The sequence below is a fragment of the Dermochelys coriacea genome, chromosome 1 (assembly GCF_009764565.3).
Source record: "Dermochelys coriacea isolate rDerCor1 chromosome 1, rDerCor1.pri.v4, whole genome shotgun sequence".
NCBI classification, from domain to species: domain Eukaryota; kingdom Metazoa; phylum Chordata; order Testudines; family Dermochelyidae; genus Dermochelys; species Dermochelys coriacea.
Window position 1 is genome coordinate 209,226,530 of NC_050068.2, and position 24,475 is coordinate 209,251,004.

Here is a 24,475-nt window from a genome sequence, read left to right on the forward strand (position 1 = left end):
TCCCAGTGACCGCGGTTCGCCGTCAGACCATCCCTAGACCATCATTCCCCACCACTGATCTAGGATCTCTGGCAATGCATTAAGGCCATTGAAGCTGAGGTGCTTTACAAAACAAAATAGAGTTGCCTGCTGAAGTGCTAGCTTTCACACCAAGATGCAGCTACTGGAGACAACAGACCTCAGGATATTACATTGCACCTTGATCCAAATGGCAGAGCAGCAGGCTACATGACAGAATGCCCTGCTGTGCATGTGACCTGTGGGCTACACTCTGTCTGTATCTGATGTGTAGATAGGTTTTTGCCACAAAAGAATACAATATTTTTACATGTGCAGCAGACAAAATACAACTGAAACTTATTTCTTCCTCCATGCATAAGCATTATCATACATACAGTTTTAAATGACATGCCTATATAGTATTCATAGTATAATGTTCATTAAATCCTAAAGTACCCCAGTCATGTCATCCTCTTTTATTGGACACCCCAAGAATTTTCACCACAACTCTGACTATTCTGTTGGCAGCTGGTTGCCCAATGTGGGAAGGGTAAAACATCACAAAGAGGTAATGCTTCTACAGAAAGGCTATCCCTTGATGTTCTGCTGCTGCAGAAGAAACACCATAGCATCTGCTCTATTTTCTGCTTCTGAGAGGATTCTTGCAAGATAAGACTTTTGCTGCATGGAGCAGGTTGGCCCCGTCTCAGATCAAGGGCACAGTGTCTGCAAATAGTTACTTCCATAACTTCTTTCTCTAGGCATCACAGGAGGAGAGGACATGTCTCCAAGGAACTGTTTCCTCTTATAGATCTAGATGTATAATACCTGCTCCATCTATGACTCTTGTATAGAAACCAAATTACCTGAGCAGGAAGGATAGGGAGCGTGGTGCTGCAGTGGCCACTGAAGCTGAGACCAGGGATCTGAAGGGAGTTCTTTCACTTTCCGGAAGAAGAATAGAGCAGGGAGTGCTGTCTCCTGGCACTAGTATCTGGAATCAAGGCAGCACATGGAATGCAGCACACTCTTATAATAAATGAGATGGCCTCAGTGTTAATCTGGCTGGACTTTTAATGCCTCTCTCATGAACTCTTCCAGGAGTTTGAACCACTGCTTCTACTCAAGGCAGGGCAGAGGAGGAAAGACAATTTAAACTGAGTATCCTGTTGGACAGCATCCTTCTTCCATGCAAAGAAACATCTGATATTGGGATTTTACTATAGTCTAACACACTGTTCAAATCCAGATGTTTTATCTAGATGTCCTGGAGATTGAGGGGCCTCAATCTAGGCAGTGGGGTCAAACAGAGAATGATTTTGGAAACACACAAGAGTGCAGAATTAAAGTATAACAGGACTGGCTCCTAAAGAGACTTTAGCCATGTGAAGGTGATTTCCATGGGAGCTGTGGGTGTTCAACACTGTTAAAATTAGGGCATTTATTCATGTGCTTAAGTATGGATTTAGGAACCTAACTCTAGAGACTTTAGTCCTAATTTTGTCCTTTATTTTTATACATCTGTCACTATAAAACTACAGTTAGCCTAGAAACTATCTATCTAGTGAAAAGGAAAGAAAGAGTCGGAAAACCAAATGTTTTCTTGTTGTCAATGTTGCTTTCTAACCTCTAATATAAAAACTGAGGAAGAGACCCTCAGTAGTTTGTAGTTGCAAAACCAGTCCATCAGTATATAGTGTCATTTTACATTTCCTAGAACAACTATCACATCTGTCCCACATTTCCTTTGTCTGTTTATCTGATTATAGTCAGTCTTGGAACAGGGCCAGTACCTGCTCTTACTTTGGCCCTACCTTGTCTGAAGTCATATTCATGAATCAATCACTTATGCAGTTTGTGTTATTGGGAATGCAGGAATTACCACTATGGATAAAACCAACTAATCCAGTATCCAAGTCACTGACAGTTGCCATCATTAGAAGCTTCAGAGGAAGATGCAAGAAACATCCTCATGGACAACTGTAGAATAAACAGCCCACAGACAGTTTCTAAACTCTGTCAGTTAATGGCTGGGGTATGTTCTTAAGTATAAAGGCCTATGTCCTTTATTAAATAAAACCCCTATATAACACAAATCTGGGTGTTCTCAGTATCCATATGTGTCTACCCCTTTTTGGAATCTTACTAAGCTCTTAATTTCTATAGAATCCTTGTGACAGTGCATTCTGCCAGTTGATTTATCAGGTTTCAGTTTGTTGCCTTTCCAGTTTCATTGACTGTCCTCTTGTGTTATCTGAATAGATAAAAAGGAGTGGTCAAAATACCCTCTCTTCACAATACCATTCTTTTTTTATATACCTCTATCATGTCCCTTATTAGTCTCACTATACTAAATAGAACAATATTATGCCCTAAATCACACTGGTGTAAATCTGGAGTAACATCACTAAAGTCAACTGAGTTACTCTGGATTAACAGTAGTGTAACAATAGAGCTTGGCCTCCAAAGTTTTCACTCATCACATAGAAACTTCTCCAGGCCCCATATCGTTTTTGTTGCCCGAATCGATTGCCTTTATTTACTTATATCTTTGATGAGATGGAGTGACAGGAAATGAACACAGTATTGCAGACGATTGTGTCCTGTGATTTATATGATGATATTATTATAGGGGAAGTTGGGAGTGACCCATCCACCCCTTTACATTCCTTAACACTTTCTATTATAAAGAATTCTTGCCATCATTTCTCTGAGAAATTCTCATCCCTCCATTGTTTCTAACAGCCTTTGATATTTGGCAAGGGAAATGTCCTCAGGATACAGAAAGAAAATTTCTTATGAAAATTCCATTCAACTTTTGCTGAGAAATGTCAAAAGAATAGAATGTGATTTCTCTTCTCTCATATGCATTCCTGAAAGCAGTCGCAGCTGCCCTGAGAATACCTGGAAGCTGCCAGTCCAGCTGTAGCACGGGTGTGATGAAGAATAGAGTTGCTGCCCCAGACCCAGCACATGGCCTCAATATGCCCCCTCTGAGAGTACTTCATAGTGCAAGAGCTTCCCCAACTCCCACGGTGGGAGGGAGTTAGAGATAAGGGCTGGGCCACGTCAGGCGCTCTCGTACTGACCGCAGCACCTGGACCTAGAGGTTCATTCCCCACTCTGGGATAACAGCCTCCTCCTGCCGTCAGCTAACTCAAGTGGTAACAGTTGTGCTGCAATCCAGAAGACTCAGGATTAAAACCCTAATACTTATTGGGGAGGTTGTTACCTTGCACATAGGAGAATTTATTTTAACCTTTTTCCTTTAAAACACCCAGGAAATTAAATTAAAAAAAATGTTAAATGAACATTATTTAGGTTGCAATGTCAAGCATTTGAAAGTTAGGAAATGCTAAATTTATGGTTGCTCAAAGAACTTTTTTCTACCCCCTTTTGCCCATGCATTATGATACTGTATTTAAATACGTAATCACAAGCTATTTTTTCCATAGGACGTTTGCATCATTCAGTTCACAGGATGGATGGATGAGGAATTGAGGTTGCACAAGCAACCATAAATCTGGCATTTCACAAGTTCTGAGTACTTGAATTTAAAAAATAAATATTCTTTTACTGTAGCTTTTTTATGTAATAGTTTTTAAAATATTGTTATCTATCCCCTTTCTTATATAGCCTGACATTTTATTTACTTTTTTAACTGCTGCTGCACATTAAGCAGATTCATTGAGTTGATCAGGTCTTTCTGTCTTGAGTTGCTACTGTTAATTTAGAACCCAATAAGGTCAATGAGTATTAGAAATTACTTCTTCCAACATGCATTACTGGCATTTGTCAACAGTGAATTTCATCCGCCACTATGTTACCTATTCCCCCTGCAGTTTCTAACAATCTTTTCTAGCCTTTACAATCTTGAATTATTTTGTATCACCTATAAATTTGGCACCCATCATGCACCCTTTTTCCAAGGGAGTTTAAATATATTAAACAACGCTAATCCTGATCCCTGGGGTCAGCATCCATTTTTGCCATGATGAAAATTTGACCATCTATCTGTATTCTTTGTTTTCTGTCTCTTAGCTAGTTTCTAATCCATGACAATAATTTAAGTAGTCATGTGGGGAAATACAGCTTTCTCAATACCTTGTTTGTGAGGAACTTTGAGAAAGGCTTTTTGAAAGTCCATTTCTCCTTTATTCACAATTTTACTGACACACTCAAAGAGCTCAATGATAAGAGAAGCATAACTTTCTTTTACAGAAGCTGTTTTGGTTTGTCTGTGTCTTATCAAGGAGACCTACGTATTTTCTGTCTGTCCAGTGGTCGCTTGTGGTCTTTGGGGATCCAGTCACTGATGCGGGTTATCGATCTATTTTCTTGCTTGTGGACTACATGATACTCCCATTTTCGCTTTGTGTCATACATTCCCTGTACTATATCAGTCACCTCCGTACGCCTTCTGATCTCCTCATTCGGCATATGATCATGGAGCAATGTCTTACACATTCACTTTTCCATTGCTCTCTGGGTGACAGCGAATTTTTCTTCCTCCAGTTTTGTCGTTGACCAGCTCTCTGCTCCATATGTCATTGCTGGCAGAACAGTGGAGTTAAACGGTTCTTTCCTTTTCTTCATGGGCAGTTCATCATCCGTTAGAGACATCTTTATTTTGTTGACAGTTGCCCACCCTGCCTTTCGCCTCCTACTGCATTCCCCTTTGAATAATTTGTCTCTGCTCAGCTCCTGACCCAGGTAAATATATTTGTCAACCTCCTCGATTTCTTTGCCATATACAGTGATGATTCCTTCTGCACAATGTTCATTCCGCATCCACTTCGACTACATCACCCCATGCAAAAATGGACAAACACAAAAAAGTGGGGTGGGACATCAGAAGTGAAAATGTCTGAGTCTTATAACCACATTGAAGGGGATGTCAAAAGTAAAAAGTTGAAAGGTTTTTTTTTCCTTGCGTCTCTTGCTGGCAATATAGCTTATATATTGTAGCTGATGGCATGTGGGGATAAACTCAAGACATCTTCATTCTAGAGAAAACTTTCACTAAAATGAACCACAAACACAAAGAAATCAAGAATAAAAGCAGCAGACTGATCCTCAGCTCCCCAGGCCGTGCGAAGGCTTGCCCTTTAAAATCAAACATTTAAAAGAATTTTATCACTGATTTTTTTAATGAAGTTAAATATAATGACGCTCAAGAATGCTTATGCAATATTACTTCAGCATATTTTTCTCTTCCTTTGATTTGGATGAGTTTTGTGTAAATGAAACTTAACCAGGAATGGAGCTCTAGATTCACCCAAAGACAGAAACAGCGTCAAGCACATTGCAAGCTGTAGTACAGTGATTTGCAAATACCCGCAGCCTTGACCTTGAAGTACCAGCTATACTGTACTGGCATTAAGAACAGACCCAGTTTCCAGGTTGCTGGTACTATTTGAAAATTCCCTTGACTGGATCAGTTGATTGTGCTTTATTAAATGTGTGAGTTCTCTAATGCAAACTATCATTCAAGACAGCCAAAACTGTACAGACCACCATAATCTTATCAAATCAATTATAACTGCCAACGAAACGCAAACCAGAGGCTCAGTTACGTAATAATTGTATGAAGTGCTGGTTCTGAGGCCCATGCACACATTTCTGCACCATCTCTAAGGCTTGGTCTTTTAATACTGAGGGGACAGAGTTCACGGAATACACAACAGGGATTATGTAACTTCTGGTTGCCAGGGGTGTTTGCTATAAATAGAGACAGCATACCCTTATCAATGAGAGACCATTGGAGTCATGGAAAGAACTAGCTTTATTTGGACTATCCTGGTTGATAAATGTGCCAATCGGTGTTCAATGATATAATGCTACTGAGTTCCAATGCCCCAAAGTCTTCAAGTTTAATTTAATAGCCTTTAACATTTCACTGTCTTCATTTTCAAACTGATTTACAATTTCACCAAACTGTTGGAACTGCTGTACAATCTGCACCTGTTTGTGAACTTGTACAGCCAGCAAAAATGCACCAGTGTTTGTTTTAGCCAGAGGCAGGAGAGCACTGGCATGACAAATGGGATTTTTGAACCATGGAAAACAGCAATTCACCAGTGTGACTTCAAATTGTAATGATTTCACACACTAATTTATGTTTCAAGAGGATGAGGCTGATCATCTGAATGATCTGCACACAAAACTATATTTAGAAAACAAGTCAGGGATAGACATAGAAGACCAAACATAAAAGTATTAAGGTCTGATTCTACATTCACTTACACTGGCGCATAAATCAGGAGTAACTCCAATTAAGTCAAGAAAGTTACACTGGCATAACAATGATGTGAGTTAGGGCCTGGCTACACTTGCAGCTGTAGAGCTCTGTGAGTTAAACCCGCCTTCGTACAGCACAGTAGGGAAAGCGCTGCAGTCTGTCCACACTGACATCCGCAAGCGCACTGGCGTGGCCCCATTTGCGGCACTTGCAGCGGCATTGGGGGTGGTGCATTGTGGGCAGCTATCCCACAGAGCACCTCTTCCCATTCTGGCGCTGTGGCTTGTGGGAAGGGGGTGGGGGGTGGGGCATTCTGGGTCTTGTCCCAATGCCCTGTGATGCATCGGTTCGCATCCCTGCAATCCCTGTGCTTCGGTCCACATTTGGCGCCATCTTTCAACATTTTTTGTACTGTGCGCTCTGTCTTCCCTTTTGCACGTCACGTTTGGCAGTTGACTTATTCCTTATGATCCGAAGTGACAGTGAGGGCTCGATGATGATATTGACTCGAGTAATGCATATGACACGAGTTTGCTTGTGGCATTCACAGACATGCCCACCACTGTGGAACACTGCTTTTGGGCTCGGGAAACAAGCACTGAGTGGTGGGATCACATCGTCATGCAAGTCTGGGATGACGAGCAGTGGCTGCAGAACTTTTGGATGAGAAAAGCCACTTTCATGAAACTATGTGAGGAGCTCGTCCCCACCCTGCGGCGCAAGGACACGAGATTGAGAGCTGCCCTGACAGTGGAGAAGCGGGTGGCTACTGCAATCTGGAAGCTGGCAACTCCAGACAGCTACAGATTGGTCGCTAACCAGTTTGAAGTGGGAAAGTTGACCGTTGGAATCATGTTGATGCAAGTTTGCAGGGCCATTAATCGCATCCTGCTCAGAAGAACCGTGACTCTGGGTGACGTACATTACATTGAGGATGGATTTCCCTAACTGCAGGGGGCGATAGATGGCACGCATATTCCAATTCTGGCACCAGCCCATCTAGACTTTGAGTATGTTAATTGGAAAGGGTATTTCTCTATGGTTCTCCAGGCGCTTGTGGATCACCGTGGGCGTTCCATTGACATTAACGCAGGCTGGCCGGGAAAGGTGCATAATGCATGCATCTTTCAGAACACTCGCCTGTTCAGGAAGCTGCAAGCCGGGACATTTTTCCCAGACCAGAAGATCACCGAAGGAGAAGATGAAATGCCCTTTGGGATCCTTGAAGACCCCACTTACCCTTTAATGCCGTGGCTCATGAAACCCTACACAGGGAACCTTGACAGCAGCAAGGAGCGGTTCAACAGGCTGAGCCAGTGCAGAATGACTGTGGAGTGTGCTTTTGGCCATTTAAAGGGCTGCTGGTGCTCTCTGTATGGGAAGCTGGACCTGGCCAATGACAGCATCCCCATGGTTATATCCGCATGCTGTACCCTCCATAAAATTTGTGAAGGGAAGGGTGAACGATTCGCTCAGGCATGGAACTTGGAGGTTCAATACCTGGAGGCTGAATTTGAACAGCCACAGAGCACAGCTATTAGAGGGGCCCAGCGCGGGACTGCAAGGATTAGGGATGCCTTGAGGGAGCAATCTGAGGCTGAAAGCCACCAGTAATGTCTGGTGCCCTGCATGGGAGTGAAGTGCAGTGGTTCCAATGTTAGTAGGAATCTGTGTTTGCTACGCTGACTTGCAGTGCCTATTTCTTTCTTGGGCTAAGGTATCTTTTACTTTATGCAATAATAAAGAATGTTTTCAAAGCCAAAAAATCCATTTATTTAAAAGAAAATTCATTTATTAAAAAGAAACACAACTGCTTGGGAAACAGAAAGGGCAAGGGGGTGGGGTGGGGTGGGGTGGGGTGGGGAATGATACAATCACAGATTTGTGTATGTCCTGTTATCATACTCGGCATTCCTGTCTGGAGTGCTGTGCAATGAGTGCTGCACTTCAGGATGGTTATCCCGGCATAGTGATGGGGGTTGAGTGCAGTGGGTAAGGGTCGTTGTTTTCAGGGCTGGGTGTTGAAGCTACATGTGTTGGAGATAAGAACCCGGATGCTGGGGAAAGTGGGTTGGAGGTGACCTGGGGGCACAAGGGAAAGAGTTTGGGGACAAGGGCTGCAGGGGGGGTCAGGCACGGTAGTGTTCCACCTGCATGGCTACGAGCGCTTGGATAGAGTCTGCTTGGCGCTCCATTATGCTTATCAGCCGATCCATGCTTTGCTGCCGGAGCACCACGCTTTTATGCTGGCAGTCCTCATTCTGCTGGTGGATCCTCCTTTCACTGTCCTGCACTTTTTGATTTTCATTACTTGAATGCTGCTTTATTTCATGCAACATATTTTCCTTGCTTCTACGTGGCCTCTTTCTGATTCTTTGGAGTCTTTCGGCTGGTGATAACACGGACGGCTGAGATCTCAAGGTTGTATCTGTAATGGCAAAATGCAACTCTTAACATAGGCAGCATTGTTCACACCAGAAAGAACAATGATTCCCCCATACTTAACGGAAAGCACAGTCTACACAATAGCATAATTTGCCCATCCCAAAGTGAGGACACATAACCCATGGGAACCCCCAAATGGTGAGTAAGCACAGGGTCAAGTGTGACTGATTGTTTCACAGCTGTACTGTCCTCTGGTTTTCTGTGTCTTGAGGAGAGCCAACAGTGGCAGGGGGCCCCTATACTGAACACTGTCCCCACATTTTCCATAGGAGTTCATCCTGGAAGGTATCTCGCTGCTGAGGGTGACCTGGGAAGCAAGGGAGGGTCTTCTACTGCAATGCAGATTCTGCCCTGGCCCATATGCAGCTTGCCTGTGTGTGGCAATGGTCCCCCCGCCCCTCACGGCACAGTGGTGCAGATAAATTAGCCTTATTGAGACAAGGACGACAGTGGCTCTCCCGAGAAACCTGCGCAAGCACATTGACCAAGTTCTAGATGAGACTTTTGAAGAGATCATTGAGGCCGATTACCGCAATGTGACAGAGCACATCAATGCCCTATTCCGCATCTAGGCATGCATGCAGCCCTAACCCTCCTCGCCCGAAGAGCCCACACTGAATAACTTCCTTCCCAAAATAAAAGCCACTTACCAGGAACCTGCTCTGGTGTTTGTCCTTCCTCAAGCACCGGCCGCCACGACTGGCTACCTTTCTCCTGGCTTGAGAACAGCTCCTGGCTGCATGTATCTAGGGATGCTGGGGTGTCTTTCTGCACCTCAGCATCCTTGCTCCCACTTTGCTGCTCCTCCTCCTTCTCCTGCCTTGTTGAACTGGGCTCTGAAGTATCCATGGTGGTACTCGGAATGGAGGTGAGGTCGCCCTCAAGTATCGAGTCCAGCTCTTTGTAGAAATGAAAGGTCGCAGGGGCAGCACCGGAGTGGCTGTTTGCCTCACAGGCTTTGCGGTGGGCATTCCACAGCTCCTTCACTTTAACCCTGCACTGCAGTGAGTCCCAGTCATGGCCCCTTTCCATCATGTCCCTTGATATCTGCCCAAAGGTATCATAATTCCTATGTCCGGAGCGCAGCTGGGACTGGACAGTTTCCTCCCCCCAAACACTGATGAGGTCAGCACCTCGCCATTGCTCCATACTGGGGCTCGCTTGGTGTGTGGAGGCATGGTCACCTGGAAAGATTCGCTGAGAGCACTCCATGCCTGGCTGAGCAAACAGGAAGGGGATTTTCAAAATTTCCAGAGAATTTAAAGGGCGGGTCTGACGGTTGGTCACCTGAGGGAAGGGCAGTAGAGTTCAAAGTGATGACCAGAGTGGCTAGAACAGGCATTGTGGGACACTTCTGGAGGCCAATCAGAGCACACTAACAGATCAGGCGTTCACACTGGCACCCAGGACCTGCTCCAGTGGGGGTGCACAAAATGTTATTCCACTCGCCGAAGTGGAGTACCAGGAGCGCTCTACATGCCTTGCCAGTGTGGACAGGGAATGAGCTAGGGCTCCTGGGGCTCCTTTAATGTGCTGTAACTCGCAAGTATAGCCAAGCCCATAATGGAGGATCAGGTTCATGTGTTCAAGACAAATCTTTTGAATAATCTGACCACCTCTCTTTCCTGTGTATTTCTACTGTGCAAGGTCTTATTAAACTAAAATAATTAAATTGATAATATCTCTTACTTGTTCTGTCGTATGACTCATGACATGTATGTGCAATCTCAGCTCCAAGTTGCAAATAATGTCCAGCCTTATCATCCCTGGAACCATCTGCTCCAAGTGCAAACATTCCCCCAGCAAAACAGGTGAGGTGGCCCATCTTTCTCTCAAGGTGCCCATTCTTCCATTCCCCAATGTATGTCAGTCCTCCGTTAGACTTTCTGATAAGATGTCTTTCTATGGCCTGCAAGGAGATTGGGATAATCTTTAAATACTGGAAACAGTCAAGATTCTATCTATTTTTACTCTGCTTTAAACACTATATATTTCTGACCACAGAAATTAACGTCACTTTCAAAACAACGTTTTTTTCCCTTTTTACCACATTTATCTATGAACACTCTAAAACATATTCAACATGGCAAACTCAAAAATTAACCATATTATAATTCTATGGTTAAGAAATCAAGCATGTAAAGGTAATGAAATTCCAAAAAAAAAATCAAGATTTCAACAACAATATTAACTCAGCCACATCTGAAGTACAATTTACATCTGATACATTTTATGACAGTCATCTGGAGGTATTGAACCCAGGACCTTTTCATTTAAAACCATTTGACTCTACTATTGAAAATAAAGGCTTATGACCCATTAACTAGCAGCAGTAGCAGCCTCAGAAACTTCTTTATGGGCACCAGCCACTAGAGCAGGACAAAAACTCACACTGTTTAAATGTGGGTTACGTCGTATTTTTAGTGTTTGTATTTAATTTCCCTGGTTATTTAAGATACTTGAGTTTTTATTATAGTTGATTTATTAAAACCAGAACCCCATATATTCTGTTTCAGAGTAGCAGCCATGTTAGTCTGTATTCACAAAAAAGAAAAGGAGTATTTGTGGCACCTTAGAGACTAACAAATTTATTTGAGCATAAGCTTTCGTGAGCTACAAGTGAGCTGTAGCTCACGAAAGCTTATGCTCAAATAAATTTGTTAGTCGCTAAGGTGCCACAAGTACTCCTTTTCTTTTTTCCCATATATTCTGTAATTTTGTGACCGCAGAATCCCCCCTTTCCCACTGAATTATTCTCCAAATTCTCTACTTTAATTAAATAAAATTGTTCCAGCCCTTCTGGTTGCAGAAAAACCTCAAACCTGCAAACTGTGTGTAACTGATGTAATAGTATCTTCCTGAGTCCACAACCAGGCAGAAACAATAGCTTCTGAGAGATGTGAATAGCCCATTCATCTCAACTTGGGCCTCATATACTTCAGGATTTTGCAGCCACAAAATCTATCTTTTTCCCAAGATGCCACAGAAGTCAGCACTTTGGCAGTGGAATTTTCTATTTTGCTGCAACCTGCCACCAAACATTTAGCTTTCTGTATTCCTGCTCTGCCAGAATCTACTTGTAGCTGTCTTTTGCTCTCCAATTTTTGCCACAAGTGGGAGTAGACTCAATTATAAAGCACATTCCCTATGCTGTTCCATGGAGCCAGGCAGCTTAGAGGTCAAGGAGCCAAAGCTGGAGTCCAGCTTGTACCAGAAAGCCAGATATGTAGGCTGGTGGGTTAGGCTGCCTGGAGAACAGTTCAACAGCCTCAAGAGCTAAGAAGGTGAGCTAAGGAAGTCAATTACAAGCTCTCCCCTTCCCTAACAAAAATGTGTCTGTCTGTCTGTCTGGAAAGCATTACAAGAGCTGAGTTTGGCAACCTGGAGAGAAAAGCAAAAGAACCCAACCTCAATAATAACTGTCAAAAATATCAACAAATTTTACATAAGTGACTATTTCAATTTTGAGTCATATTGATGTTTGTATGGAGGTGGGGAGATGGGAATCAAGGGTATTTCATGGCAGTTGAATAAATCAGCATTTTGGTAGAATTTAGCACTTGTTGCTGTTACCTCTGTTCCCCTAAAAAACCAACCTAGGGTCACACTTGTATTAGTTTTATTACAATGCCACTGTTAGGTCAGACAGAAAAGGGAAGGAGCTTATTTATCCAATGCATTTATATTCACATTTACCGCATTCATACCCCCATGTACCCACACACTTACACAGGTGGAGAGTTACTGGAGAGAGCATGGAAAGCCAAGAAGCCGAAGCGTGGTAGATCTGGTGTGTCCTCTGTGGTCACGGATCTGGGCTGATGAGCAGGTCAAGGAGCAGCAGCTTGTGTGCAAGGCTACTTCCTTTTATTCTGGAACTGGGCGCTCCTGTCACGTACACTGAGTTTTTCTTCTGTGTTCGTCACCGAGAAGCAGTCCCAGTCCCTGTTCCTTTCATGCATCTTTTCTTTACAGCACTCCATGATTGCCTTCTCAGGGCAGATTATATCAGACATACCTGTCTCCTGTATCCAGGCTCTTTTCTCCTTGCAGTTCCTCTCCACCCAGTCCCCCATACATTCCCTCGTTCACACCCTCTTATCTTCCACACACACAATCCCTTGTTCACCCTCTCTGATTGTGTAATGGGATATTACAAAGCTCGGCAGTTCATACAAGTGGTAACTTGAAAAGGTTACAGAGCTTGCAAAGATTACAAAACTTAAAAGGCTGTGCTAACAGTAACTGAAGTTACAAATATAAGAGGGGTAGCCGTGTTAGTCTGGACCTGTAAAAGTGGCAAAGAGTCCTGTGGCACCTTATAGACTAACAGACATATTGGAGCATAAGCAACCAGCACAACTGGTTGCTGAGCTCTGTGACTTTATCCTCACGCACAATTATTTCAAATTTGGTGACAATATACCTCCAGACCAGTGGCACTGCTATGGGCACCCGCATGGCCCCACAATATGCCAATATTTTTATGGCTGACCTGGAACAATGCTTCCTCAGCTCTCGTCCACTCATGCCCCTTCTCTACCTATGTTAAACTGATGACATCTTCATGATCTGGACCCATGGGAAGGAAACCCTGGAAGAATTCAACCACGATTTCAACAGCTTCGACCCCACCATCAACCTCAGCATGGGAGATTCACTTCCTAGACACCACAGTGCAAATAAGTGACGGTCACGTTAACATCACCCTATACTGAAAACCCACCGACCGCTGTGCCTACCTTATGCCTCCAGCTTCCATCCCGGACACACCACATGATCCATTGTCTACAGCCAAGTGCTGAGGTATAACCGCATTTGCTCCAACCCCTCAGACAGAGACCAACACTTACAAGATCTTCACCAAGCATTCTCAAAACTATGATACCCGCACAAGGAAATAGGGAAACAGATCAACAGAGCCAGATGTGTACCCAGAAGCCTCCTGCTGCAAGACAAGCGGAAGAAAGAAACCAACAGAACTCCACTGGCCATCACATACAATCCTCAGCTAAAACCTCTCCAACTCATCATCAGTGATCTACAACCCATCCTGGACAATGATCCCTCACTTTCACAGGTCTTGGGAGGCAGGCCAGTCCTCGTCCACAGACAACCCACCAACCTGAAGCATATTCTCACCAGCGACGACACACCGCACCATAGTAACTCTGACTCAGGAACCAATCCATGCAACAAACCTCGATGCCAACTCTGCCCACATATCTACACCAGCGACACCATCAAAGGACCTAACCAGATCAGCCACACCATCACCGGTTCATTCACCTGCACGTCCAATGTAATATATGCCATCATGTGTCAGCAATGCCCCTCTGCTGCTACATCGGACAGTCCCTACGAAAAAGGATAAATGGACACAAATCAGATATTAGAAATGGCAACATACAAAAACCTGTAGGAGAACACTTCAGTCTCTCTGGACACACAATAACAGATATAAAGGTAGCCAGCCTGCAGCAAAAAAACTTCAGGACCAGACTTCAAAGAGAAACTGCTGAATTTCAATTCATTTGCAAATTTTGACACCATCAGCTCAGGATTAAACAAGGACTGTGATGGCTAGCCAACTACAAAAGCAGTTTCTCCTCCCTTGGTGTTCACACCTCAACTGCTAGAAGAGGGCCTCATCCTCCCTGATTGAACTAATCTCGTTATCCCTACCTGATTTGTGCTTGCACATTTATACCTGCCTCTGGAAATTTCCATTACATGCATCTGAAGAAGTGGGTATTCACCCACGCAAGCTTATGCTCCAATACATCTGTTAGTCTATAAGGTGCCACAGGACTCTTTGCCATTGAAGTTACAAAGTCTGCAACAATGTTGCAGAACTTAATGATACAAATTACAGATCTTACAATCGCATTTAAGCGGAGGCTTTACTTAACAGTTGCCATGGAATTTGTTCCCATTCTGCTGCAAAGTCCATGATACTCTGATGAAGGTATTTAAATACTGGGGGTTGACAGCTGCAGAATAGATTCTGTTCTCTTTTCTTTTTTCATAATCTCTGCAGGGAGAAGGGTGTCGCAGCCAGACACAAGTGGGAATGTAAAGGTGGCAATGGTGCTCTCTTCTCCACCCAGTGAGAGTTAGGGGAGTGAAGTATGGGTGAACTCAAAGTTAAGCTCAGTTAAAGACTAAAGTCTACTCAAAGGTTAAGGCCTAAACTAAACCACTTAAAGAGTTTAAAGTAGTTTAAGGATCAGATTGTCAGAAGTCCTTATGGTCATGCCTCATCTATGGTCTGCATGACTGTGCAAGTGCCCTTTGATTTGGAAAGTAGTCCCTGAACCCTCTGTGATTTGAGAAGTAGATGGACTGCTTGCCCCTGTTCTCCTGATTGGAAGCAGGATGCCAAGAAAGTGGTACAGAGAGAGTAGGGTCATATCCTCCCCAGTCTACACTATCCCTCAGAGCTGGGCCAAAATAAAGGGGTCAGCAATCTGATCTATTCTAATGATGGAGCGGATTTTGCATGTCCGATGCACAGATATTGTTCATCACAGGCAGGCCCCCTCCTCAAGGATGTGTTTTAGTATCCACAATTTACTCCTAAATAATTAAAGCACCTAAGCTCTTAGCTTAGCCACAGTTTCTGAGCCAGCTGAAATCAGCTCAGTGCTAAATATGGCCTTAAGGGCTTATTTGTCTTTAGTTCTTAAGCAGCAAATAAGAACAGTGCCAGTTCTAATAGCCCTTAACTTCACTTTTCTCTGAGAACTCAGCTGGGGAGTTCCAGTGCACACAAGCCAACATTCTAACTCTGAAAACACAGAACTCATTTTTCTTTACCCACTCCGCCACAGGGGTGTTGTGGGGAATGGTTAATGTCTGTACACAGCTTTGAAAACATAAAGTGCTACAAAAATGCTAAATATAAATTACCATCATCAGTTGGATTGTTTTTCCTTTCTCAGTGAGAAGTATAAAACAAACTAAGTTTCACATTCCTTCCTCCATCCATTTTTAAGTTCTGTGAACACACACAAAAATAACTGGACTATGGAAAGGAAGTGTATTTGTACTCTACCCCTTCCACTTCAAAAATGATAAGAGATTTTGCTCCAATTTTCCAAAACCAAAGTTAGAAACAACACTCTTAAAGGAAGAGTTGAGAAAGTTATAAGGAACTACAAAAGAGTAGGTAAAATGGAAGCTGGAACTCGGTCTTAAAGGATATGTCTACACTGCAGTGTAAGTCCAGGGTTAATGGGACTCAAGTCAGCGGACCCTGGGTTTGAGAACCCAGGGCTTGTCTACAATAACTGCCAACCTTAAGTTAAGAATTTTTTAACCCAGATCTGAAACCAGGGCTCTGGCGTCCACAATACAGTATGCAGACCTGAGTTCAACCAACTGTATTCCACACTTCCTAGCGCCCTCCTGAAATATATCGCTTTGTTAGTGGTACAGTGTGGGAAAACTTGACCTTCCACACAACACGTTATAGGAAGTTTGAATGGCCTGCCAGAACATCTGGCTAAGTCATCAATTTTGGTCTGTGTGTTTCCAACAATGGAAGCCAGCAAAATGGAGGAGTCACCATTTCAATAACTTCTGTTGCTTGGGCTTTTGCTCCTGTTTCAGGATGCAGGCAGATCTTCCATGAGACACTGGTGAGCAGTTTGGCAGTGTTTTCTCACCCGTGAAAGGCACTTAACAGAGCTAATAACGAGCAGGAGGAGGAGGAGGAAGACACAGACATGGCACACACTGATGCTGCTCCTGACACTCGGAATGCTGATTTCCCCTACATAGACCAGCTCTTTGGAGCAGGGCCACAAGCACAGGCTGGTGGGATCACATCATCATGCAGACCTGGGATGACTAGCAGTGGTTCCAGATCTTTTGCATGAAGAAAGCTACAATTCTAGAGCTTTGGGAGCAGCTTGCCTTCTCCCTTAGGGTAAAGACACACGCATGTGGGCAGCCATGCCAGCCCGGAAGCAACTTGCTATAACTGCCTGGAAGCTGGCTACCGCAGGCTGTCACAGGTTCATTCAACCAGTCTGATGTTGGAAAGTCGACTGTTTCGGAAGCAATCAGACATGTGGGGAACTCCAAGGAGGCAGGCATAAAAGATATTCCTGAAGTAAATTGCTGGCTTCAAGAGAATGGGGTTTCCCAACTGCACTGAGGCCACTGGTGGGACTCATGTGCCCAAAGTTTGCCCTCCTCAAGGTGCACAAGCATATAAACCACAAAGAGTACTACTCTATCATTATGCAGGCCCCCATGGACCACAATGGCAGATTTATGAATGTCAGTGTTGGCTGCATTGGAAAAGTTCACGATGCCAAATTTTCACCAATTGGGATTCTATCTTCACAGAGAGCCTGGGACATTATTCCGACCACATGACATTGTCATAAACAAGAGTTACTGCCCCAACTATTTTTCTGGGGGACCTCATGTACCGCCTTTGCCTTCTCTTATGAAACATACCCTGATCTCAGAGGGCCTGGCAAAAGAAGGTTTAATTATACTCTGAGAAGGTGTAGCACAGTGGTTGAATGTGCTTTTGGCAGACTGAATTCCAGCTGGAGATGTCTGCAGACCTATTTGCATTCCAAGTGTCATCAATGCTGTCCACGTTACTGTGGTTTACTGTGCTCTTCACAATCTTTTTGAAACCAAAGTTGGTTTCCCTATGACAGCTCTAGGCTGCTGAATAGGACAAAGTGCACCTATCATAGCTGAAGCTGGATGCACCCAGGCAACAGAAATCATAAGTGCTTTGTGCTCCCACATTATAGATTTGCATGGGCCAACAGAACATGGAGAATAGTACCTTTATGACTGTGCTTGTTTGGTGAGGGTGGGCATTGATTGCTCGTTTGAGAAGGGGGGTTGATTGCCATGCATTGTGCTTTTGAATGATATGACTGCTTATGAAATGGGGAGAGGGGAACGGTATGTCTTGATGTAAATAACTGATGTATGGATTGACATTTATAGCTGTATTGAGACATGGGTTTTGCATACAACCTCCCAGTGGTCCCTGCCCACGTGTTTACCTTTACTATTTGAAATACACCTTATATGATGTGTTGCGTGATGGCAATAAAATTTATTTATAAAATAAAAACCTTTATTTTTACACATGTATTGGAAAACAACAACATTAAACCATTGCCTGGCAGGCCAGCTGCCATTAGCACACCAAAACACTATCAACACCAAAAGCTTTAAAAGTAAACAAGAACAAAGTGCATAAACAAGTGCAAACAGTTAAACTATGTTCAAGACACACTCCCCTCACTATTGTGTGTCCTCTACCCCTTCCCCTTCCTTCCACATTTGCCATGCGCTTGGTGCCAGGGCAAGAAGGTGGAGGCGTCCATGGGCAGGGGTTCAGTATTAAGACTGCATGAGGTACATTTGCCCTGTCCAGCTGCTCATAGGGCCCAATTGCATGGGTCACCCAGCCATGGAGTTGTCCAAGCAGTTCCTGGAATGCAGAATCCCATTGTGGGATACTGTTGGAGGACCCCAAGGACCCAGGTCTGTGGGGTGGGGGAAAGCTATGTCTACAATGTAAAATGATAGGGCTGCTGAACCTTGGGTCCAGCCTTAACTTGGGCTTTGACCCTCTACCATCATGGGATCCTAGGACCCTGGGTCTGAGCCCGAGTCCAAGAGATTTGTGTGTAGACAGAATGGGGGTTAGGGATTGAGCCTGAGTCTGAGACCAGGCTTACATTGCAATGTAGATATGCCCAGAGACACAGACCACTTACAAACATATGCTGGCGTCCATGCACTAGAGATCAACTCTGATTAACTCTTCTATGGATTTAATAAAACATCCAAAATGTAGTTAGAGAAAACAATCAGCTTTTCTTACTGAACATTTGTTTGCACACATATTCCTGCTATGTCTAGCAGAATTTCTGACTACAAAAATAGGCCCTGATCCTGAAAGCTGTTCCATATGGGTAGACCCCGATGCATGTTTGGACCCACCTTAACTTCCCTGTGTCTTCATGCAAGCACAGGGGTCTGCCCATATGGAATCACTGGCAAGACTGGAACCATAGGGAGTACAATGACAGATACAGTTTTAAGTGTTTTTGGCTGACCACCATGAATAAGAAAAAGAAATGGGGTTTACATATTCACAGCCCACAGTGATAATGAAATACTTTTGATTCCAACAGTAACCTGGGAGGATGCTAAACAGCAACTGTTAAACATTTTTAAATATGCAGGACCAGTAATTTGCACTCAAAAATATCAAAAGAGGCTGAGGAGCTGAGGTGCTCTCTGAACTACAGAAGTTGCTTTTTAATAAATCTTGGAATAGTGCGGAAGTTCTAATGGACCAGAAAAAACCTAATATTGTGCCAAAAATTAAAAAGGGTAATGGGATGAACTGGGTAACTACAGACCAGATTAATCTGACATCAGTTTCAAGCAAAATCATGGAAAGGCTCAGATAGGATGCAATCAGTAAAGAGCTAGAGACAGCAGCAAACTAATGCAAATCAACATAGCTTTATAGAAAATTGGTCTTCTCAAAAAATTTCAAATCTTTTAAAAATTAAATCACAAGTTTGACAAAAGTAACTGTGTTGACGTAATAAACTTCAGTAATGCATTTGACTTACACATGTATGATCTTCTGATTAAAATGTAGCATTATATAAAATCTAGGTAGCACATAGTAAATGGATTAAAAACTGGCTAACTGACCCATCAAAAAACACAATTACAAATGGAGGTTCATTATCCAATGTGGGCATTGCAGTGGGGCCTCTTAGGCAGAGGCCTGTACTCTAAGTTGTCCAAAGCAACAAAATTAAAAGTCAGAGTGTTATATAAAACTGTATGGAAAAAGGTACAAAAGGGAGATAGAAAACCTGAATTAGTCAAAACAAGAGTCTACTGATACCACCCAAGGATGGTGTTAAGAGCAGGACTGGTAAACAAGAGGAGAATGGAATTAGAAGCTAATGAAGCAAAACTGAAGTGTCAGAAATTAGGTCCCATTGGTGGACCAAATAATGAGGGGATGAACTATTTCACCCATCATTTCCTTTTGGAGTCCTTAAAAATAAGACTTCATGAGGGATCAAAATTTTTGGAGGCTGGGTGGACTGAAAGGCTAGTGAAGGGAGTGTGTGGTGGTCTGGCAGTGTTTTGGTGCTTGTTGGGGGTTTGTTTTGCTGTGGGTGGTGGTGTTTTGGTCTGGTTTGTGTTTCCCGGACTAATAGGACTTAGGTGAGAAAGCTATGACAGATACAGAGGCAGCAGTGGTAGTGACCCAAGTAGTGGAAGACACAATGAAGATGACTGGATGTAGAAGCTGTGGCATGCACATGATGCTGGAGGTGGTACCTGAAAAGAGTTTTGTCTGCATGAAGTGCCGCCTGATAGAGCTGATGAAGAAAAAATCCAAGGATTGGAGATGCAGGTGGAAACCCTGGTTGAGTTTAGAAGGGGGTTCGAGCGGATGATGGAACAAAGACAAAGAGGCTGAAGGGAAAAGCTCAGACTTGCAGATGGAAGCAGGACCAAAGAACTCTGAGGGGAGACTGCTGGGTAAGGAAAGTGGACAGCGGAAGCATGTGACTAAGAGAACCAGGCAGAGGAAAAGATGGTCTAGTGAAGGAGAAACAAAGCTCAGGAACAAGTTTGCGGAGTCGGAAAATGAAGAAGGGGCACAGCAGGTGGTCACTGAAGGTGAGACGGCAAGGAAGAAGAGAAGAGCAGCTAGTCCTATAGGAAGAGGGCAAGAGTCAGTGGAGTTATAACAATAGCAAATATGAGCCCCAGGAGGATACGGGATGGGTTGCAGATGATTGCAAGGGACAATAGGAATCAAGAGGACTTGCAGCCAGAGGGAACAGGGGATAGACTGGAGAATTGCACCATCGCCAGGAAAAGGCAGGTCTACGTAATTGGGGACTCCTCACTGAAAAGAACAGACAGGCCTGTAACAAGAGCTGATCCAGAGAACAGAAGGGTGTGCTGTCTGCCGGGTGCTAAGATACAGGATGTGGACCTGAGGCTGAAGAGGATCCTAATGGGAGTGGGAAAGAATCCTCTGATTGTCCTTCATGTGGGAACAAATGATATAGCTAGATTCTTAATGAAACGTATCAAGGGAGACTATGCTAGGCTGGGGAAAACGCTTAAGGAAATCGAGGCTCAGGTGATCTTCAGTGGGATTCTGCCTGTTCCTAGAGAAGGGCAACAAAGGTGTGACAAATTATTGTGCTCAACAGATGGCTCAGGCAGTGGTGCTATAAGGAGGGCTTTGGATGTATGGCTACTGGGAAGCATTCATGGACAGAGGACTGTTCTCTCGGGATGGACTTCACCTGAGTAAGGAGGGAAATAGACTTCTCGGATGGAGGCTGGCACAACTGATTAAGAGAGCTTTAAACTAGGAATCTGGGGGAGATGGTTGGGCAATGTTCAGGTAATCTCCATGCTGGATTTTAACATTGAGAGGGAAAAAAACAAAGTAAGAAAGGATACAGCCGTGGGTAGGAGAATGGACATAAGGAGGAAGGATAGGGTACATACCAGTCTAATAGGTGATACTGGCGGTAGAATGTCTGTGCCTTATCGGGTAAAGAATGTGCGAGAGGCCAAACAGCAAAAATTAATATGTTTGTACACTGATGCGAGGAACATAGGTAACAAAATAGAGGAACTAGAGCTACTGGTGCAGGAAGCAAAAGCAGATATTATAGGGATAACAGAAACATGGTGGAATAGTAGTCACCACTGGACTACAGGTATTGAAGGGTATGTGCTGTTTAGGAAAGACAGAAATAAAGGTAAAGGTGGCGGAGTAGCATTGTATATCAATGATGAGGTAGACTGTAAAGAAATAAGAAGTGATGGAATGGAAAAGAGAGTCTGTCTGGGCAAAAATCACACTGGGGAAGAAAGCTACTAGAGCCTCTCCTGGGATAGTACTGGGTGTGTGCTATAGACCGCCGGGATCTGATTTGGATATGGATAGAGACCTCTTTAATGTTTTTAATGAAGTAAATACTAATGGAAATTGTGTGATCACGGCAGACTTTAACTTCCCAGATATACACTGGAGGACAAGTGTTAGTAATAATAATAGGGCTCAGATTTTCCTGGATGCGATAGCTGATGGATTCCTTCATCAAGTAGTTGCTGAACTGACAAGAGGGGATGTCATTTTAGATTTGGTTTTGGTGACTAGTGAGGACCTCTTAGAAGAAATGGTTGTAGAGGACAACCTCGGTTCAAGGGATCATGAGCTAATTCAGTTCAAACTAAATGGAAGGATAAACAAAAATAGATCTGTGACTAGGGTTTTTGATTTCAAAAGGGGTAACTTTAAAAAATTAAGGAAATTAGTTACGGAGGTGGATTGGACTGAAGAACTTGTGGATCTACAGGCGGAGGAGGCCTGGAATTACTTCAAGTCAAAGTTGCAGAAACTATCAGAAGCCTGCATCCCAAGAAAGGGAAAAAATTCATAGGCAGGAGTTGCAGACCAAGCTGGATGAACAAGCATCTCAGAGAGGTGATTAAGAAAAAGCAGAAAGCCTACAAGGAGTGGAAAATGGGAGGGATTAGCAAGAAAAGCTACCTTATTGAAGTCAGAACACGTAGAGATAAAGTGAGAAAGGTCAAAAGCCATGTAGAGTTGGACCTTGCAAAGGGAATTAAAACCAATAGTAAAAGGTTCTATAGCCATATAAATAAGAAGAAAACAAAGAAAGAAGAAGTGGGACTGCTAAACACTGAGGATGGAGTGGAGGATAAGGATAATCTAGGCATGGCCCAATATCTAAACAAATATTTTGCCTCAGTCTTTAATGAGGCTAATGAGGGGCTTAGGGATAATGGTAGGATGACAAATGGGAATGAGGAAATGGAGGTAGATATTACCACATCCGAGGTAGAAGCCAAACTTGAACACCTTAATGGGACTAAATCGGGGGGCCCAGATAATCTTCATCCAAGAATATTAAAGGAACTGGCACATGAAATTGCAAGCCCATTAGCAAAAATTTGAAATGAATCTGTAAACTCAGGGGTTGAACCATATGACTGGAGAATTGCTAACATAGTTCCTATTTTTAAGAAGGGGGAAAAAAGTGACCTGGGTAACTACAGGTCACTGGATCACTGTTAATTTGACATCTGTACTATATAAGCTCTTGGAAAAATTTTTGAAGGAGAAAGTAGTTAAGGACATTGAGGTCAATGGTAACTGGGACAAAATACAACGTGGTTTTACAAAAGGCAGATCGTATCAAACCAACCTGATTTCCTTCTTTGAGAAGGTAACAGATTTTTTAGATAAAGGAAACGCAGTGGATCTAATTTACCTCGATTTCAGTAAGGCACCTAATACGGTTCCACATGGGGATTATTAGCTAAACTGGAAAATATGGGGATCAATATGAAAATTGAAAAGTAGATAAAGAACTGGTTAAAGGGGAGACTACAACGGGTCACACTCAAAGGTGAACAGTCAGGCTGGAAGGAGGTTACTAGTGGAGTTCCTCAGGAATCTGTTTTGGGACCAATCTTATTTAATCTTTTTATTACTGACCTTGGCACAAAAAGCTGGAATGTACTAATAAAATTTGTGGATGACAGAAAGCTGGGACGCATTGCCAATACAGAGAAGGACCGGGATATCATACAGGAAGATCTGGATGACTTTGTAAACTGGAGTAATAGTAATAGGATGAAATTTAATAGTGAAAAGTGCAAGGTCATGCGTTTAGGGATTAATAACAAGAATTTTTGTTATAAACTGGGGACACATCACTTGGAAGTAACAGAGGAGGAGAAGGACCTCGGAGTATTGGTTGATCACAGGATGACTATGAGCTGCCAATGTGATATAGCCGTGAAAAAAGCTAACGCGGTCTTCAGATGCATCAGGCGAGGTATTTCCAATACAGATAAGGAGGTGTTAATACTGTTACACAAGGCACTGGTGAGACCTCATCTGGAATATTGTGAGGAGTTCTGGTCTCCCATGTTTAAGAAAGATGAATTCAAACTGAAACAGGTACAGAGAAGGGCTACTAGGATGATCCGAGGAATGTCTTATGAAAGTAGACTGAAAGAGCTTGGCTTGTTTAGCCTAACCAAAAGAAGGCTGAGGGGAGATTTGATTGCTCTCTATAAATATATCAGTGGGATAAATAGCACGGAGGGAGAAGAATTATTTAAGCTCAGTACCAATGTGGACACAAGAACAATTGGATATAAACTGGCTATCAGGACGTTTAGACTTGAAATTAGACAAAGGTTTCTAACCATCAGAGGAGTGAAGTTCTGGAACAGCCTTCCAAGGGAAGCAGTGGGGGAAAAGACATATCTGGCTTCAAGACTAAGCTTGTAAGTTTATGGAAGGGATGATATGATGAGATAGCTTCGTTTTGGCAATTAATTGATCGTCAATTATTAGTGGTAGATATGCCCAATGGCCTGTGATGGGATGTTAGATGGGGTGGAATCTGAGTTACTACAGAGAATTCTTTCCTGGGTAAGGTAACTTGCTTATGGTTGCATAGCAGATCAGCAGTAGAGCAAAGAATAGAATGTAGGCAGTGTACTCTGTAAGCTGCGTGGCCACCCAAGAGTCAATCAAGCTCCATTCAGGTGGTCTGCGGATAGTTCCCTCTAAGGTGCATGCCTGGGTGGCCACACAGAAGAGAATGAATGGCCACCCACCTAATTAGTGGAGCAGTGTAGGTGTGGCTTCACTAATTAGCTGCCTGGACCCTGGAGAAGATGCACATG

The 24,475-nt window shown here is 43.4% G+C and overlaps 1 protein-coding gene across 7 annotated transcripts in view; it reads right to left on the reverse strand.

The window, feature by feature from the left end:
* The window catches only part of MAN1A2 (mannosidase alpha class 1A member 2), a 297,759-nt gene that overhangs the window by 13,825 nt on the left and 259,459 nt on the right, over positions 1-24,475 (reverse strand). For 6 of the 7 annotated variants that reach the window (XM_038396404.2, XM_038396395.2, XM_038396413.2 and 3 more), the window contains one exon: positions 10,376-10,595. In XM_038396404.2, the coding sequence (XP_038252332.1) occupies positions 10,376-10,595 (220 nt within the window). Of the gene's footprint in view, positions 1-9,856; positions 9,905-10,375; positions 10,596-24,475 lie in introns of those variants that run through there. The other variant, XM_038396420.2, reaches the window with a different exon arrangement.